We start from the raw sequence: 19,220 nt of genomic DNA on the forward strand, positions 1-19,220 counted from the left end.
GACTGTATACTTTAATCAAAAGCCTGTGCTAGAGTAGCACACATGACTGATGTAATCTTCACAAAGAATGTCTTGCCACCAAAAATAAAACCTCTGCTTAAACTCTGCAACTCATTAGCTAAGTGACAGAGATATTCCTACAGATTTTAGTGGCACCACAAAACAAACTTATGACAACAGGTTTTTTTAGATAGACCTTTGAGCATGCCAAGAATAGGCCAAAGTTGAACTGAAGAGCTTTTGAAGAGTGTGAGGCCATCAAAATTTGGCTGTATGTTGAACGTGTACCCATGTGAAAAAAGAGAACTTACACTTCTCAATGTGTTTCTGAAAGCATTGTGTGGTTATTTAGACAAACACCAGTAGACTCATCCTCTCAGGTGAAAAAGGTTTATTACAGAAGGATGAATACAGGATAGAAGAAAGCAGGACAGAAGATGAGAGTGCTCTGAAGCACTCCTCTCTCACATGCCCTGTATAAGTTTTAAGATAAGGAGAGCTGGACATCTGCGAGTATCAAAAAGAGAGTTCTAGGAGGTTTGAGCCAGTTTGGTGGTTTCAAGGTATTAGCGGATGTTCAGACATTCCTGAAGACAATAACATGTTTGTGTCAATGTAAGAGGAAAGAACGTTCTGTGCTAATCTCCATGACATGACCACAAGCTGCATTATTCACTGATGAACTTGAACAAAGCTATTACAAAGTAAGAAATGAATCATTTCCCTCACATTTTCCCCCTTTTATCATCATAAAATATGATAACTAAAATTAACAGAGAAATTATTATGCTGTGAGTTTATCAGCACTTCAGAATCCTTTTATGGTTTTACTGAGCACGTCATAACACAGTCACAATAGAAAAGCTACGGTAGTTTTTGCAGATATAAAATAAAATATCCTGTGGTCAAGGAAGCTCATTTAGGGTGAAATGAGAATCGTCATGGTCAAAGGAATATTTACAATAGATGTGAAATGGATGTCAACGGGTCATCATTGTCAGTGTCGCTGGGGGGATCTAGTACCCAGTCAGGTTTAAGATACAGCTCAGGTTGGTCTTGGTAAGGGTCGTAGTCCCTCCACCAGTGTGGCAGAGGAAGTCCTGTCAACTGTCCGCTTACGTCAGTGATGGAGCACGCTACTACATACCATTTAAGACAGTCTGTCGTGGAGTTGTGTGGGACTGGTGTAGTGATATGTGTGCAGTGCGTGTGTGTGTGCAGGTGTGTATATGCAGATCGTCGCTTGTGAGCGTAGGTCACCTCTTGATAGAGAATTATGGTCTAGCTCTCCTGTTGCAGTCCCGTCCTCTCCAGCTCAGTGCTCAGCTCTGGCACACTCCTGCAGTGGCTGGCGTGCATCGACATGGCTCTCTGGCTGGCCTTTACCACAGAGTGAGTGACGAAAAAGGATCTAGAATGGCCCAGACCAGTGTGGCTTGTTCCACCTGGTCCTGTGGAAGTCTTTGATCACAACCCAGTCTCCGGGCTTCAGATCATGCAGCGGACCCGTGGCTGGAGCTGGAAATGCTGCCTTTACCTGCTTGTGGATAGAGTGCAGAGCAGAGGACAGGGTTGCACAGTAATTTAACATTACATCATCACATGCTGCAGCGTCGGGAAGAGGAGCTGTCACAGGTCCAATGCCTGTGTGTGGAGGTCTCCCAAACAGTATCCCAAAGGGGTTGAGCCCATCCTAAGCCTGTTTCAGAACAGCATTTGCGCAGTCTGTTTTTTAGTGTCCCATTTTCGCTCTACCACCCCACCACTAGCTGGATGATATGCACAGTGCTGCTTTAAGCCAATACCCAAATATTCATCCACCTACTTAAGGGCATGACTCACAAAAGGTGTGCCATGATCACTGGAGATACACGTAGGGACGTGGCCTTCTCTACCTTCAAACCTCAACCCACGTTATGAGTTGTGCAAACAGCATAAACAAATTTTTTTCTAGAGTAATTAGACAAACCAATGCTTTTCGCAGCTATCATTCCCCCAACTTTGAAGACAAGGACAGCAATGGGGGCATTGCCAAACTCCGTCAACAACCGTGCAGCCTGCTTTGCGTCACACAGCCTTTTCCTTGTCTGTAGCCCGTGGAGGTCTGAAAGCTGTAAAGAAGGAGTGATTATTTTCTTTTGAGTTTTGGGACCATAGATGCAGCTGCTTGCTTTGCTGCACTGTCTGCTCGAGCGTTTCCTAGGAAAACAGGGTCTAATTTGTTAGTGTGTGCATCACATTTGCATACTGCAATAGTCTTGTGGAGCAGGACAGCATCCAACAACTCAGAGACTAGCTTGTGGTGGGCTATATGTGTTCCTGACCTCATCAGGAAGTTCCTATGTTTCCAAATTGTCCCAAAATCATGCACTACACCACAGGTATACCTACTGTCTGTGTAAATTGATACAGATTGCCCCTTAGCATACTTACATGCTTCTATGAGGATGTGTAATTCAGCTGCCCGGGCTGAAAGGTTTGAGGGGAGACTTCCTGACGGTCACTACTGTATAGCCCACACGATTTTTACCTGTCTCTGGGTCACGTGATGCTGACCCGTCCACAAAGAGGATCAGATCTGAGTTTTCCAATAGAACATCTTTCAGGTTGACTCTAGGAGAGCAGAGTTCGTTAGTCAGTACAACACAGTCATGTGGTTCCCCGTCTCCCTCTGTTGGAAGAAGAGTAGCAGGGTTAAGGACATCACATCGTTTTTCTTTTCTTTTTTTTTTGTTAACAATTGCTTGCACAATTACACAGCTACTGAGAGCGTTTCTGTTTTCTCAAGGTGACACACTCGTACTCAAAGCACAACATTCAACACCACTTTGATATGAGGGAACAGTTATGACCTAATCTTCGGTAGAGGAGGAAAACATGGAAAACACACAGGGCAGGGTAACTGCAGGAGTAGTGAGAAGCACTGACACAGCTGACGAGCCAATACATTCTTATTAATTATTTATTTTTATATCAGTGTATATAATTTTTGTTTTTTAAATCGGTTTCAGGTAAACTGGTTGGCGCGTATTGACAGGGTGGATGTGCTCGACTGCACCTGGCGCATATTGAAGAGGGTGATTGCTAACTCCCTGGAAAAGAACCTCAATTGGAGGGGAGTCAATGGAAAGACTTCATTGGCCGCTCTCCAACTCGGAGAGGTCGTGATTGGTAAGTATTTCTGTTTACATACAGAATTAGCTGTCTCTCTCAGATGATATGTAAGGGGTAATCCATGGCTAGATGTGCATTAAACGATTTTAATTCATGATGTGGAGGAAAAGAACCACTCGTTCAAATCGTTTAATGCACACCTAGCCATGGATTACCCCGCCTATACCATGGTCTTTCCACAATTAATAACAGTAAAGCTGTTATTGGTTATTGGTTTAGAAGCGCAAACTTTGATTAGAAGTTTAAAATAACCGTTACTTACTATTAGTTAGGTCGTTAGATCTGGAATTTTGCCTGATATAAATCAGACACACAGATACAGTAGTGTGTTAAGGTTTAGATTTAGAAATGATCACGGTGATCAAACTGAGTGGAACTACCTGTGCAATAAACAGTTATAATGCACACTTCCAGCCAATCAGAATCCAGTATTCACACTGACCACGGTATAAGTGTAATTAATGCTTAAGATTCATAATGACCTTACGATATGTCATTATTCCAAAGCTGCAGTTCATAGAAACCTCTTCACGGCTAATGCTGCAGAGATGGAGGTCGAGGGGACGATGAAGAGGTGGCTCCAGCTGGCATCATATCGAGAGTGTGGGCGCAAGAGAAGACTTTTGCAAAAAGAAAGGTATTTAGAGTGATTTAACTGTGGTGTTTTTGTTAATTTGTTAAAATGTTCGTATTATAGTCTATTTTTAATTGTTTATAAAAGTCTTTGCTGTTTTTAAGTGGTTGAATTTGTGTGCGTGTGTGTGTGTGTGTGTTGGTAGCTGGGTGGGTATACAGTTGCGGTCGGAAGTTTACATACCCCTTGCAGAATCTACAAAATATTAATACTCTTAACAAAATAAGATTGATTATCATAATCCCATGTTGTTGTTTATTTAGTACTACCATGAATAAGCTATTTCACATAACAGAAGTTTACATATACTCCACAAGATAATAGCTGAATTTATCAAATTTACTCCGTTCAAAAGTTTACACACACTTGATTCTTAATACTGTGTGTCGTTACCTGGATGATCCACGACTCTTTTTATGTGTTGTGATAGTTGTTGCGGAGTCCCTTGTTTGTCCTGAGCAGTTAAACTGCCCACTGTTCTTCAGAAAAATCCTCCAGGTCCTGCACATTCTTTACTTTTCCTGCATCTTCTGTATATTTGACCCCTTTCCAACAGTAACTATAATAGGAGATCCATCTTTTCACACGGAGGACAGCCGAGGGACTCGTACAGGACTATTACATAAGGTGCAAACATTCACTGATGCTCAAAAAGGTAACACAATACATTAAATGCCAGGGTGGTGTACATTTTTTAATAGGATTATCAGTGTAAATTGTTATTAGTTTGTTTAAAGGTATTTTTTTTTCATTTAGTATTGCCCTTTAGAAGCTAAATAAGATACTTACATGTGTCCCAGAAGACAGAATAACAATTTACACCTGTTAATTTCATCCTGTTCATAAATTTACATACCACCTCCATCCCACCCCCGGTTCTTATTGTATTGTGTTACCTTCTTGAGCAGCAGTGAATGTAGTTCATCATATTAACTATGGATTAGGGGGCGCTGCTGAGCTGCCAATGGAGTAGGACACGAAGTTGGAGGCTCCTGCCGATTTCGATTAAAATTGTAATTGCACTTTTCGGTCACACAATAGATTTTGACTTATTCTACTCCATTTTTTGTTTGCACTTTTAACTTTGTGGCACGTTAAAATGTCTGGAAAAAACACAAAAGCCCTTAGTACTATTCAGACACAACTGAGGCCTACTGTGCGCACCGCAAGCGAGTCCCCTTCTTCCCCTGAATCCGCATCACTGCGCGGTGACTCTGACTTCAGAGCTCGAATTGCTGGCTTCGCTGAAGGAGGACATCACCAATATTTTTAAAAAGGAGCTCCAGGAGACTCTCGGGGATGTGCTGTCGACTATCCAGCTTGACCTGCAAGCCATGAAAACACAGATGGTTAGTGATAAAGTTGCTATCGAGGCTACCATATCAACACTGAAAGGTACTGTTGGGGAAATGGAGCACGCTCTCTCCGGGTGTACCGATGTCATAGCTCAAATTAAGACTACTATCGAGACCAAATTAGAGAATAAATGTGAGCATTTTCTCCTCAGCTTTACGTGCTACACTGTTACATTATTTGTAACAAGTCTTTAAAAGATTATATTTGTTATTGTGCACAGACTATTTTTCAGACTTGAAGTCAGTAGGGGCTTTTTCTCTTACTGGAACTTTTTTCTTTTTTTTTGGTAATATTTTTTGGTTAGTTCAGCTTACTCTCTGAGTTGTTCTCACATTGTGGACAACTTTTGGTTACTGTGGGAAACACTGCTGTCTCCTTTGTTCTTTTGTTTTATGGAGACTTTGGGTGTGTGTGTGTGTGTGTGTGTGTTTGGGGGATTATTTATATTATTTATATCCCTATGGTTTACTTTATTTAAATGGTTAATAGTAATATTGATCCAAGCACAGCTGGGACAGGCACACCTATAAGATTTATTAGTTGGAACATCAGAGGTATGGGTGTCGAGAGATCTAAGGTTTTTACACATTTGAAACGTTTAAACTCTGATATAGTATTTTTACAGGAGACTCACCTACGTATTAAAGATCATCATAGGTTACACTGCCCTTGGGTGAGTCAAGTCTTCCACTTGAACTTTAATTCGAAGGCAAGAGGGGTCGCTATTTTAATTGGCAAAAAGTCACAGTTTTCCTCCACTAACGTTATTGCTGATGTGAATGGTAGATATATTATAGTTGCTGGTACTCTAATGCAAAGACAGGTTTTGTTGGTAAATGTGTATGCTCCAAACTTTGATGGTGTAGAATTTGCTAATAGATTGTTGAGCAAGCTCCCTTTCTTAAATACTCACCTGTTGATTTTCGGTGGAGATTTAAACTGTGTTTTTGACCCAAACTTAGATCGGTCTAATCCCCGTACTCTGAATCAATCTGCTATGTCTAAAACATTTTCCGATTTTATGTGTCAGAACGGTCTCGTTGATCCCTGGAGATCCCGTAACCCCTCTCTTAAAAAGTTTTCTTTCTTCTCCCAGGTGCATCATTCCTATTCGAGGATTTATTTTTTTATAGACAGCACTCTTGATTCTTGTGTAGTTTCTTCTGACTATTTGGTTATTGTAATTTCTGATCACGCGCCTCTACAATTAGATATTCATCTTTCTATTTATAAACATAGCCCACCGCCTTGGAAATTTAATTCTCTTCTTTTGGCAGACAGTGAATTCTGTGAGTTCATTTCTACTTCTATTGATGACTTTCTTTTCTTCAATCAGAATGACTCCACCTCTTATTCATTGTTATGGGAGACACTTAAATCCTATATCAGAGGGCAGATTATTTCTTATTCTGCTCGCTGTAAGAAAAAACGCACTGCTAGGGTTAATGAACTTACATCTGCGATCAGTAACCTCGATCAAAGATGTGCATTGAACCCCTCTCCAGAACTTCTTAAAAAACATCTCGACTTACAGGCAGAATTTAATCTTATTTCGACTAAAGAGGCGGAACGCTTGTTGTTACATATTCGTGGTTCTTACTATGAACATGGCCACAAGCCAAGTCATTTACTGACACATCAGCTACGGCGACAGGCCACTTCCCGTCTCATACCTAGTATTAAAAACACTTATAATATTATCACTACAGAGCCCATGGAAATTAATGCTACTTTTAAATTGTTTTACTCTTCACTTTATAAATCCGAATTTCCTGCAGACAATACTAAAGTGAATGCATTTCTTCAAAACCTTTGTAACCCTGTTATTGATTCGAATACTGGCATGCAACTGGACTCCCCACTCTCTCTTGAAGAAATTTTAAATTCAGTTAAAACTATGCAATCTAACAAAGCCAATGGAAGTTCAACATGGCACCTCATGGCGAAGAACTCTCTGAGGATCTGAAAAAAAGAAATCCTGTCCCGCTGAGAAAGTCACTCTGCGTTCCTGTTCCGATGAGGACATCGCTCTGCTTTCCTGCTCCGCTGAGGACCTCGCTCTGCTTTCCTGCTCCACTGATGACGTCGCTCTGTGTTCCTGTTCCAATGAGGACGTCACTCCGCTTTCCTGCTCCGCCGAGGAAGTCGCTCCGCTTTCCTGCTCTGCCGAGTATGGTGCTCTGTTTGCCTGCTCCGCCGAGGACTTCGCTCTGCTTTCCTGCTCCGCTGCGGACATCGCTCTGCTTTCTTGCTCCGCTGAGGACGTTGCTCTGCTTTTCAGTTCTGCTGGGAGTGCATTTTTGGGCGCTCCGGGAGAAGCGCCCTTGGGGGGGTTCTGTCGTATATCAAGGAGGTAACTTTGGACTTCAGTTCCCATCAGCCACTGCACTGTGCTACATGTCACATGACCACCTGCACCTGAATCACGTTTCTGTTAATGAGCACACTTATATATAGCCATTGTTTGCACTGCTTCTCTGTTGTCACGTTTCGTGACGTAACGGAGATATGACGGATACAAGTGCAGTATGAACGGTTTTATTTAGGAGAGACACAGGCAGGAAAATCCAAATCGTAATTCGTAAACGTAATCCAGAACATGCAAAGGTCAGACGATTGGCAAACAGGCATAAACTGGACAAGGCAGGGATCAAAGTCCCGGTCACGGGATACAGGGTCGATATACCAAACATGAAACATAAACAACAGCGAGGGACTGGTAGCGGAGAAACCAGCGTGGACTAAATCTAATGTTTAACCTAACTAACTTTAACAAGGAACCTAACATGGACATAAACTAGGACTATGAATAACTATGGTAACGAATCGAGTCTAAACTAAACTTCTCTATGCTATTCTATCTAATATTCCGCACTGTGTGCTGGGAGGCGCGCGGTATATATACAAACCTACTCGGCGTCGTAATAGCTGACGGCTGAGGGTAATTCAGACACACGTGAAACAATAGCCAATGACAGAACAGGGAGGAGACATAACAGAAACATAAATAAATGCACGTGTAGAAATGTCACGATTGTCCACAAGGGAAAAGCAGGTGCTTGCGCACCTGCTCATGCACGCGCACTCACATGCTCCACAGCGCGCTGCTTAAAGGGGAACTCGTGACATCTGTCTTATCTTTGTCTTAGACCACCGTGTTCCATGTTACCATGTCTATTGATCTTGTTAGTTTATGTTTAGTTTTTGCCACAGTATTATGCCATGTTGTCATAGTGTCTTTGTTTTCTTGTTTGATTGTTTAATAAACTGTTTGAAAATCTGCGATTGCTTCCACATCAACCTTGATTCGTGACATGTGCAAACTGTGTTCATGTATTGTTTTCTGTCTTTTGGTTATTATAGTGCATTTTATCCATAATAATATATACCACCATTATCATTATTATCATCATCATTATTATTATTATTATTATTATTATTATTATTATTATTATTATTAGCATGCAGCTAACCAAATCACTCCTGAGCATGAACAATACATAAAACAAACCAAAGAGGAATACAGCTATAGGGGTTTGGGGCAGGTTAAGTTTTAAATGCAACAAATCAAATGATATCTGCTGAAAGTAAAAATGAGTGGCCCAATAAAAGGCTTTTGGGTAGGGGTGGGCTAAATTTGAAGGGAACCAATCCAGGTGGAGAGAAATGACTAATAAGGGAAACTTTTTTAATCAGCAGAGTAGTCACAAAGGTGAGAAATGCAATTGTCTCTCAGTTTGGATTTTTACTGCATTTCATACAACGGAACAGTTGAGGGTTAAGTGCCTTGCTCAAGCGCCCAGCAGTGGCAGCTTGATGCTGCTGGGATTTGAACTCATGACCTTCCAATCAGTGGGCCAACGTTTTTTGACCATCACTACCACTACCGTACTGCTACCATGGCAACTAAAGCTGTTACAGAGGAGTTTTCAGTATATGTTTATCCATAAGTGGTAACATAATAGACATATGTGGAACTTTATGTGGAAATAAGAGTTTCTGGGCAGCAAATTCCAGGACACCACTGTAATTCAGCAGAATATCCTGAATTCTTCTTATACAGGTCCCATACAGTCCTCAATTATGCAGAGCTTTTGGTGTGATGCAGCATCAACTTCTTCACTACTGATCACTATTGATCTAACAGTGCTTACTGGGATGTGCATCCTCTTAGATATAATTTTACACCTAGGTGTTATGGAACTCCATCTTTAACTTCCTTAGAATGCTCTTTAGCCTTCATTTTCTCTCCATTCCTTCAATGACAGTTTAACCGAGGTGTTTTTGTGTAAAAAATTTTTTACTGTTAATATTTCACAGGTGAAATCCAATTATGTGTCAAGTATAAGTATTTACATACTGTTTACAGGATGAGGTGTGAGTTACAGAACACACAAATAAAGTGATCTAATGTGGAAAAAATAACAAAAGGAACAAAGGATAAAACATCACAAAATAGAGTCTCATCTCAACATTATTTCCTGATATCAGGACACTTCAGGAGTGTTAATCCACATACAGAGGTTAAAAACTGACCTTTGACCGTGACTGTGTGTATTTAAGCACTGGTGAAGGAAAGAGCCGCCTCCATGGCATGCTGAGGGGGTGGAGCCAGAGCATGCAACATCATAGGGTTTTGGAGGGTCACATTGAAGGAACGCTTAAGTAGTGTGTCTGAAAAAGTAGGACTCAGCTACACACACACACACACACACACAATATCACACACATACAGAATTACACGTAACAAAATATTTTATACACACAAACTATGATATCCCACATACACACCAACCTCAAACACACAAAATCCAAGACTCACAATATCATACAAACATGGGTGTGGCATGCTTGTGTGTGTGTGTACCATGTATGCTCCTGGTCCAGGTGTTGTGTCTTTAGGTTGTTTAAATCGATCCTCATTAGTGCCAATGAGAGCAAACTGTGGGCTAGACTTAATGTCTGGACTGTAGAGACCTGGGCCTTTAGACGGACATACAGACACAACATGCATAAATTATAATCTCAGACATGTCATATTTTGCTCATTTGCTAATTGGAAAGTCGTCAGCACAGAGTTCACTATACTGTATTTTCTTTATATTCTATTTTCTCCAGTAAGAAAATTGATTCAGTTGCCGAATGCAGTCCGTCATGTTTTACGGCTAAAGGGAAGCCTGAAAAAGTCATATTGATTAATCACAGGCAGAAGATTACATAAAGAGAAATGAATCTGTTTATCACCTGGCGAGAGTGTGGAGGTTAAATAAATCAAGACCATGTGAGGGTGCTGTGATGCAGCACCGATGGGTTTAAGTCACACTTTACACTCAAGCATGGCTGAAAGTTGTACATGATCAGAAAGAGAACATTGTGTTGACTTCTAGATCAACAATGTAGTTGCACTTGACAGCATTTAGTGGTAAACTGTACATGTTTTGCTGATTTATGTGAGCACAATGAAATCCAGTGTAATTATATAGATATAATAGATTTGAGGAATGGACACAACTTGAATATTAGCGAACAACATGGCATAGCGCACAACTATTGTGTGGAACAGCACCCCCTACCTCAACACTCTCCTTGAGGTGTATGTTCCCTTATTCAATCTGTGTTCAGTTAACTACCGACAACTGGTAGTGCCTACTCAGTGAGGCATGAGGTCCCTTTCCAGAACCTTCAAACTAACTGTTCCTCAGTGGTGGAATGAACTTCCAACCTCAATCCGGACCGCAGAATCGGTCACTATCTTCAAAAAATGGCTGAAAACCCACCTCTTCCATGAATACTTAACTAACCCCTAACTTAAGCCCCCCCCCCCCCCCCCAAATTTTTTTTTTTAAAAATAAAAAATTTGAAAAATAAAAACATTCTGCACTTACACTGCCTCTTACACATCGACTCTGCACACTCTGCTTCTCTAGAACTCAATTAAAAACCTTGTACAGCAGCACTACTTAAAAAAAATAAAAGCATCTGCTAAATGAATAAATGTGTAAATGTAGCTATTATGCTTCAGGTGACTGAGCCATGTGACATTTGACTTCTGACCCCTCACCTGGGATATGTGGATCATAGTGGAAGGAGGAGCTTCGGGAGGCGGTGCTTAAGAAGCAGCTCTGGCGTTTTCGTGCTGCTTTTGTGCGAGGTTCACCATGTCGACCCTGTCCATACATTTTTTCATATGCTTCCTGCACATTGTATGAGCTCGGAGAAGGTGTGTCCTGAACAAAATCATAATAATAAAGGAAGAAAAATTTAATTATTTACCGATTTACTATGAAATTACTATACTGAAGCATGATGACATTACACCAGATCATGTTTACCTTAGCAACCAGAGGTGCAGGGAGTCGCTCCGTGGCTGATTTAAAGACTGCTGTAGGCTGTTGTTTGTAAAACTCCTCACTTTTTTTCTCCACCTGCACACAGCAAAGTAACACAATATACAGTACAACAATGATTCAGTATATACACAGCACTCGACATGACTGGGTTCAGTCAAGGCTAAATTACAGAACAGGCCTATTGGGCCACAGTCTCACAGTCTCAGGGGCCAAAGGAGTCGGGGGCCCCAAAGCCAGTGTCTCCACATAAAAAGTCGCTCTTATTAACTACCCAGAGTCAAAGGGCCAAACGTCTCCCTGAAAAACTGAAGAAATAAGTTACACAATAACTTCACAAGAAAGAAACCATCATTACACCTTCAAAGTGAGTGTTTATCACTTTAGTGTTCTGTAGGACTTTGGAGGCCGAATCCTCTGTTATTGATGTTATTCTATATGGACCCTGCAACCCTCTGAGGAGAAATTATATATAAAGTACAAAAGAACAGTTCCATTAGAAGCTCTAAGGGGCCTCTCAGAGGAGCCCAGAGAGAAATACATAAGGCTCCCCTTCTTAAACCATAAATAAAAAATAAATGTGAGTTACCTAAAGGTTCATGAGGAATCTGTGAGGTTTTTTCACCCCAATTTGTCTGAATAAGGCACCCTAACTCGTATAACAGTAGGGTTCTCCAGACCAGTACACAATTGCATGATCACTTGACCATACAGTTGATTTTGCGGGGCTGTATGGGCAGTGCTGAGAGTGCTGCCTCTTGAAGCAAATTGTACGGTGAAATATTATGCATACCAGGTCACCTACATTGTGCGGTGTAATGCTTGGCTCCTTTGAATATGTAGTGCGAAGCCTAAACTGGAACAATAAAATTATGTACATAATAAAGTACAAAATATTATGACTTAGTCTATAGGGCCCCACCCACACAAAATAATATAATTCTTAATGTATAATTATATAGTTATTCACAGTTCCCTGATGGACTAGTGGCGCTCTCACTGCCGCAGCACAGGTTCGATTCCTAGTCAGGGAACCAACCCCAGCCACTGGAGGACTGCACGAGCCAGTGGACTCTCAGTGCCGGTCCCAAGCCCGGAAAATAGGGAGGGTTGTGTCAGGGAGGGCATTTGGCCAAAAACATGAGCCAGAAGTGTACTGAGATAGCACTGGTTAAAGCAGTAAATGACTTACCACCACCCTTCAGGTTTGTGTCTCCTTAATTGTGTTGCTTGACCTTTATGCAGCATTTGATACAACAGATCATAATAGTCTCTTATTACAGTATTTCAGCTTCCCAGGTTTACAATGCTCTAGTGAAAGTAGACATTAAAAAATCAGCAGGAGTTGATAAAATTGAGCTCTATTTTTTTTTAAATGGCTGCTGGTATTGTGGCAGGGCCAATTGCTTCCATCTTTAATCCAAGCTTAACTTCTAACACCATACCAAGAATGTGGAAATCAGCATAGATATTCCGTTATTAAAAGGTGGAGACCCTTCAGATCCTAATAATTATCGTCCTATCTCCAGATTACCAGTTCTAGCTAAAATATTCGAATCATTGATAAATGATCAAATAAAACAATTTCTGACTGATAACATCCTTAATGATCACCAATCGGGTTTTACAGCAGGTCACGGTACCATAAATGCAGCTATGTTAGTCACAAATGACATCATAAACTTTTTAGATAGCAAACGTTCTGTGCAACGTTATTTGTTGACCTTTCGAAAGGTTTTGATTCTGCCAATCATAACCTTTTGTTACAGAAACTTGGGTCTATAGGTTTTAGTGAAGCTGCTCTAAAATGGCTTGAAAACAATTTTTTGAGCGCACTCAATGTTTAGAACATTATAGTTCACCTTTCCATCAAGCAAACAAAAGGAGTTCCTCAAGGATCCATCTTAGCTCCCCTTTTGTTTTCTATTTTTAGAAATGATTTAGTCTTCGGAGTGGATTCCGCTAATATACATCTGTATGCTGACGACACGATCATTCATACTGCAGCATCATCTTTAAATCACGCTCTACTGAACTTACAGAATACAGTCAATGTCATACAACATTCTGTGTCACAGTTGAAAATGATTTTAAATTAAAAAAAGACTAAATATATGATTTGTGGTCGTATTCATGCTAAGGTAACGGATGTGGTCATTTCAACTTTAGATGGAACAACATTGAAAGAGTAGCTCTTATAAATACTGAGGTATATGGTTGGATGAAAAACTAGTTTTTAAATGTACACATTGATAATCTGTTGAAGTTTAAACCAAAACTGGGGATCTTTTATCATTTAAAAATCTGCTTTCCTTATGAAGATAGAAAATGAATGAAAAAAATACTTTGTACTCTGTACCCTATAGTATGTATATTATAGTGTGTAGTGTGTACCATATAGTGTCTATATCATGGTGTATAGTGTGTACTGAATAGTGTGTATAGCATAACGTGTAGTGTGTACCGTATAGTGTGTTGGTCCTGGTTCTGTTGTTGATGCTGTGCTACTGAAGAAGATGGTGGTTCTCTCGGCTGTTGAGCCAAAGCCGCCCGTCTTCTTACCCTCCAAATGTGCTTTTTTCAGACTCTCACTGGCTAGACCATAATCAAACATGTTATATGCTCCTGGGCCTAGTACACACACACACACACACACACACACACACACACTTTATTTATATATGTACTGATGAATGCCTGTGACATTCATCATTCCAGCACATACAGTCATCAAACCTGCACACACACAGACACACACACCTGGTGTGGTGTTTTTTCTGTTTTCAGGAATGAATCGAGCTGCAGTAAGGTTAAAAGGACTTTTCTTCACTCCACTGAGTTTCTTCAGACTCTCCAGAGCACAGCGAGGATCATTATAGGAACCCACAGGAGGCACCATATCCTTCACTGAGCAGAACCTCTACACAGACAGACACACAGACATGGGGTTGGTTCACCAAATATAATAATTTATAATAATAGGAATATACAACCCCGATTCCGAAAAAGTTGGGACAATATGTAAAATGTTAATAAAATCAAACAGGAGTGATTTGTAAATGTACTTTGACTTGTATTTAAACAAAATACACGTATAAAGACGAGGTATTTGATGTTTTATCTAATCAACTGCATAGTTTTTTTGAAAGTAAACGTTTATTTTGAGACTGATGCATGCAACACGTTCCAAAAAAGGTGATGTGAAACAGGTGAGGTAATCGTCTAATCATAGTGTATATAGAGTCCTTCAAGAGCGAGGATGGGTCGAGTCTCACCAATCTGCCAACAGATGTGTCAGAGAATAATCAGACACTTTTAGAAAAATATTCCCCAAAGACAAATCGGTAGGATTTTGGGCATTGCACCTTCTACAGCGCACAATATAATTAAAAGATTCAAGGAATCCGGTCAAATCTCGGTGTGTAAAGGGCGAGGCCGAAAACTGCTTCTGAATGCGCGTGTTCTCCGATCTCTCAGACATCACTGTGTTAAAAACCGCCATGAGTCTGTAATGGAGATCCTGACATGGGCTCGGGAATACTTCAGTAAACCTTTGTCAGTCAACACCATTTGCCGCTGCATCCACAGATGCAGGTTAAGGCTTTACTATGCAAAGCAGAAGCCATACATCAACACTGTCCAGAAGCTCCGCCCACTTCTCTGGGCTCGGTCTCATCTGAGATGGACAGTAGCCCAGTGGAATTGTGTTTTGTGGTCAGACAAGTTGACATTTCAAATAGTTTTTAGACAAAACAGCCGTCGTGTTCTCCGGGCCAAAGAGGAAAAGGACTGTCTGAGATGTTATCAGCGTCAGGTCCAAAATCAAGCGCCTGTCATGGTGTGGGGGCGTGTCAGTGCCCAAGGTATGGGGTCGTGTCAGTGCCCATGGTATGGGGGCGTGTCAGTGCCCATGGCATGGGGGCGTGTCAGTGCCCATGGCATGGGGGTGTGTCAGTGCCCATGGTATGGGTAAATTGCACATCTGTGAGGGCATCATTAATGCAGAAAGATATCTACAAATTTTTGAGCAACATATGCTGCCATCCAGAGCAGGACAACGCCAAACCACATTCTGCCTGGATTACAAGAGCATGGTTGCATAAGCAGAGAGTGTGGGTGCTAGCATGGCCTGCTGCAGTCCTGGCCTGTCTCCCATTGAGAACGTGTGGTCCATTATAAAGCGCAAAATAAGGCAACGAAGGCCTCGTGCAGTTGCGCAACTGAAGAAATGTATAATGGATGAATGGGGGAAAATTCCACTCGCTAAATTTAACCAAATGGTGTCTTCACTTAGCGTCCAAATGTTTAATAAGTGTTATTAAAAGAAAAGCTGATGTTACACAGTGATAAACAGTCGACTGTCCCAACGTTTTGGAGTGTGTTGCAGTCATCAGATTAGAAATGAGTGTATATTTTCAAAAATAAATTAAATTCACAAAGTAAAACATCAAATAATGTGTTAATAAGGTGTTAATAATATAGTACAGCGTGAACCGACTTTTCAAATGACTCTTTTTGTTTGTTTTTTTGCATTTTCCATACTGTCCCAACTTTTTCAGAATTATTCAATTCAATTCAATTTTATTTGTATAGCGCTTTTTACAATCGACATTGTCTCAAAGCAGCTTTACAGAAATATCAACATGGTATACAGATATTAAAGGTGCGAATTTATCCCAACTGAGCAAGCCACTGAGTGGCGACGGTGGCAAGGAAAAACTCCCTAAGATGTTTTAAGAGGAAGAAACCTTGAGAGGAACCCGACTCAGAAGGGAACCCATCCTCATCTGGGTAACAACAATTAGGGTAGTAACATAAAATGCTCCTTAAATGATCCCATTTTGACTCACAACAGCACTGTGTCCCAGTTTTAGAAGAGATTTTGAAAACATTCAGCAAACTCTTGTGAAAGCATAAGTAAAATATTATATTTCAATAAAATATTATTAGATTATTATTGTTGTCAAATGTAGCCTAATCAAGTCTGTTTCTTGATTTGGGAATTTTTTTAAAGAATAGTTAGCTTGTATACTCAGTCACTGTCACGATTTCCCCTGCAGATGGCGCTGCGGCTGCGACATGCAAGGAGAGCCAGAGGGCGCGCGCATCCACGAGATTACGTAATAAGGACTGTTTCCTATGGACACGCGCCTTTGTTTTGGTTTCTATTCTGTCTCCTCCCTGTTTATTTATTGGTGGATGTGCGAGGGTGTGTCTTTATTGGTTCCAGCTGCCTGAATTCAAGTTTGATTGCGTGAGTTATTTAAACCCCTCGTGTTGCTGTGCACTTCGCGCAGTATTAAATGACTAAATGAGCGTATAGATGTAGAAACGGTTTAGTATGCCATGTCTGTGTTAGCCACCTTGATGCTAAGTGGTCGTGTTTTCGTGTCCTGTTCTTGTTCCAACCTAGTTTCATGTTTTAACCTCGATTATCTCTTCCAGTCTAGACCACAATTCCTGTTTGTTGATTTCTGTTTGTGAATAAAGACTTGAATCTGCAATTGCTTCCGCTTCCAAGTCCCGTTTCATAACAAGTCACATTAGATAGATGATAGAAGTTTCCCAGTAAATTCCAGAGCACATCTGGTTCAGGAGTTGAATAAAGTTGCAGTATGAAATTGGATATTTGTATAATTTGTAAATGAAAATGACTTCTTTTTCCAGCAGCCCAGTGTTTCCAGGGCATAGTGGCAGGGTTAATATAAACAACAACTCCAGTAAATACCACACACACTTCCACTTTAAATCTGAATACAGAAACAGATGGAGTTAACATACCGGTGTTTGTGACATAAATGCTGGTCTGGACACAGAGACTCCATTTGACTTCTCAAATTGTCCTTTAACATCATACTGACCAGGACCAGGAACACCCTACACACACGCACGCACACACACACACACACACATGCACACAAACACACACACACACACACACACGCATACACACACGCACACACACACAAACACAGACACAACACTGGCAGCTGGACATTATCATCAAAAAGCTAAAAAAATCTAACTTATGGATGATTGTAGCTTGTGAATCAGGGACAAAACAGTACGGACCACAACAAATCTGAATTCATCAGTGTGTGTGTGTGTGTGTGTGTGTGTGTGTGTTTACTCAGAACCACATCTCAGACTCGGACTATTCAGATGGGATTAGTTTTCCAGATGTATGTGTTCAGAACGTAGTGTGTACTACACACACTCATTTTAAAACACCTTGTTAATTGATTTGATCTTTATTATAAGCGTTTGATGTAGGGGTGTGGCCACACATGATCATTAGTAGGTCACATGACCATAACATGTCTGTAGACTGTTCCTGTGCGAGGAACTCATTAACTATTTCAAATAACCAAATCTTTCCCAACATGTCAGTTCAGATAGGATTTATTTCACCTGGAGTTATTTCTACTGCTCATTTTATAGAAGGGAAAAAATGCTGTAACATGCAATCCCTAAAAACACAGTCCCTAAAAACACAATCCCTAAAAACACAGTCCCTAAAAACACAATCCATAAAAACACAGTCCCTACAAAATTACTGAAATGATGGAAACAATCTAAAATCCCTGAGATACTCTGGGGGTAAATAATATTACACACCACCACATGGAAAACTAATCCTGTAAGAATAGGGCTTACGTCTCAAGTGAACTACAGCTGAGAACGTAAAACGGCATGTCTATTGAACTGGCAACTCAGTGTGTGTGTGTGTGTGTGTGTGTACCTTCTTGTTTGCCTGCAGTATAAGGAGTTCATTATACCGAGGAATCTGCAACTCAGTTTGACTTTTCAGCTCTTGCTTCAAATTCACATTCTCATAGAGCACAGAGTGATCTCTACACACCCAAACACACACACAAATACACACACAAACACACACACACACACACAAATACACACACACAAATACACACAGTTACACACACACTAAAACCTCGTGCAAATTCATGTTTAAATTAGAAGATGTTGTAATAGAAAAGGAAAATATATTCAAAGGCAGTGAGGAGAAGATAGGAGTGTGTGTGTGTGTGTGTGTGTGTGTGTGTCTCACTCCTCTGGATGGTAGTGTCCTGGTCCAGGTCCTTCCACCACCTTCATCTCTGTCCTTTTCCCCGTCATTTTGCCAAAGTGGATTCCTTTATACATCGGTTCTCCCTGAAACACACACAGAACAAACAAAACAATCTCATGCTACACACTCACACACTCTCACACACACACACACACACACACTCTCGCTCACACACACTCACATACTCTCTCTCACACACTCACACACTCTCGCTCACACACACACACACTCACACACTCTCACTCACACACACACACACACACTCTCTCTCACACACACACACTCTCTTTCACACTCAAACACTCTCTCTCACTCACACACACCTGGGTGGGGTTATAGTAGGCAGGGCCAAGACTCTGGTCAGTTCTGGGTGGTTTCTGCTTGCACAATTCCCCCTGCTCGTTCTCCTCATAACCAAACGCCTGACTGGGAGACGGGATGGAGGGAGCGGAATGGAACAACAACCTCACACACTGCTCTTATACACACACACACACACACACACAGAGTAAAAATTAGTGTGGGAATGTGTAGCTGTCGCTGAAAACATGTATGGGTGTTTTCTTTCTTTAAGCCTTTAAAGTATTTATTTGTTATGTTGTTGTTATTACAATAATGC

General features: G+C 40.9%; 1 protein-coding gene and 1 long non-coding RNA gene across 2 annotated transcripts; both read right to left on the reverse strand.

Annotated features, from left to right (window-relative positions):
- Positions 1–376: 376 nt before the first annotated feature.
- LOC128625678 (uncharacterized) lies at positions 377–3,604 on the reverse strand. Its single transcript, XR_008388979.1, has 2 exons — positions 1,261–3,604; positions 377–587 (listed from the first exon to the last, which is right to left on the reverse strand). It is a non-coding gene; the product is annotated as an uncharacterized LOC128625678 (long non-coding RNA).
- Positions 3,605–3,630: 26 nt separating this feature from the next.
- On the reverse strand, positions 3,631–19,085 carry LOC128625676 (sperm-tail PG-rich repeat-containing protein 2). Its single transcript, XM_053654248.1, has 10 exons — positions 18,581–19,085; positions 18,254–18,365; positions 17,293–17,388; positions 14,272–14,431; positions 13,976–14,142; positions 11,497–11,589; positions 11,226–11,391; positions 10,032–10,147; positions 9,701–9,857; positions 3,631–5,133 (listed from the first exon to the last, which is right to left on the reverse strand). The coding sequence occupies exons 1-9, from the start codon at positions 18,673–18,675 to the stop codon at positions 9,723–9,725; spliced, it is 1,140 nt and encodes a 379-aa protein (XP_053510223.1). The 5' UTR covers positions 18,676–19,085; the 3' UTR covers positions 3,631–5,133; positions 9,701–9,722.
- Between the last annotated feature and the right edge of the window lie 135 nt (positions 19,086–19,220).

This window comes from Ictalurus furcatus, chromosome 22 (assembly GCF_023375685.1).
Source record: "Ictalurus furcatus strain D&B chromosome 22, Billie_1.0, whole genome shotgun sequence".
In the NCBI taxonomy this organism is placed as follows: Eukaryota; Metazoa; Chordata; class Actinopteri; order Siluriformes; family Ictaluridae; genus Ictalurus; species Ictalurus furcatus.

What these genes read in the sequence shown, in the direction of transcription:
- LOC128625676 (XM_053654248.1), bottom strand. Translation starts at nt 18,675, where the DNA reads ATGTATAAAGGAATCCACTTTGGCAAAATGACGGGGAAAAGGACAGAG. An exon ending in CAGGACCAACACACTATACG is followed by an intron (nt 11,590 to 13,975) that starts GTACACACTACA and finishes TGCTGTGTGCAG; the next exon opens with GTGGAGAAAAAAAGTGAGGA. An exon ending in CTGCACCTCTGGTTGCTAAG is followed by an intron (nt 11,392 to 11,496) that starts GTAAACATGATC and finishes GATTTTGTTCAG; the next exon opens with GACACACCTTCTCCGAGCTC.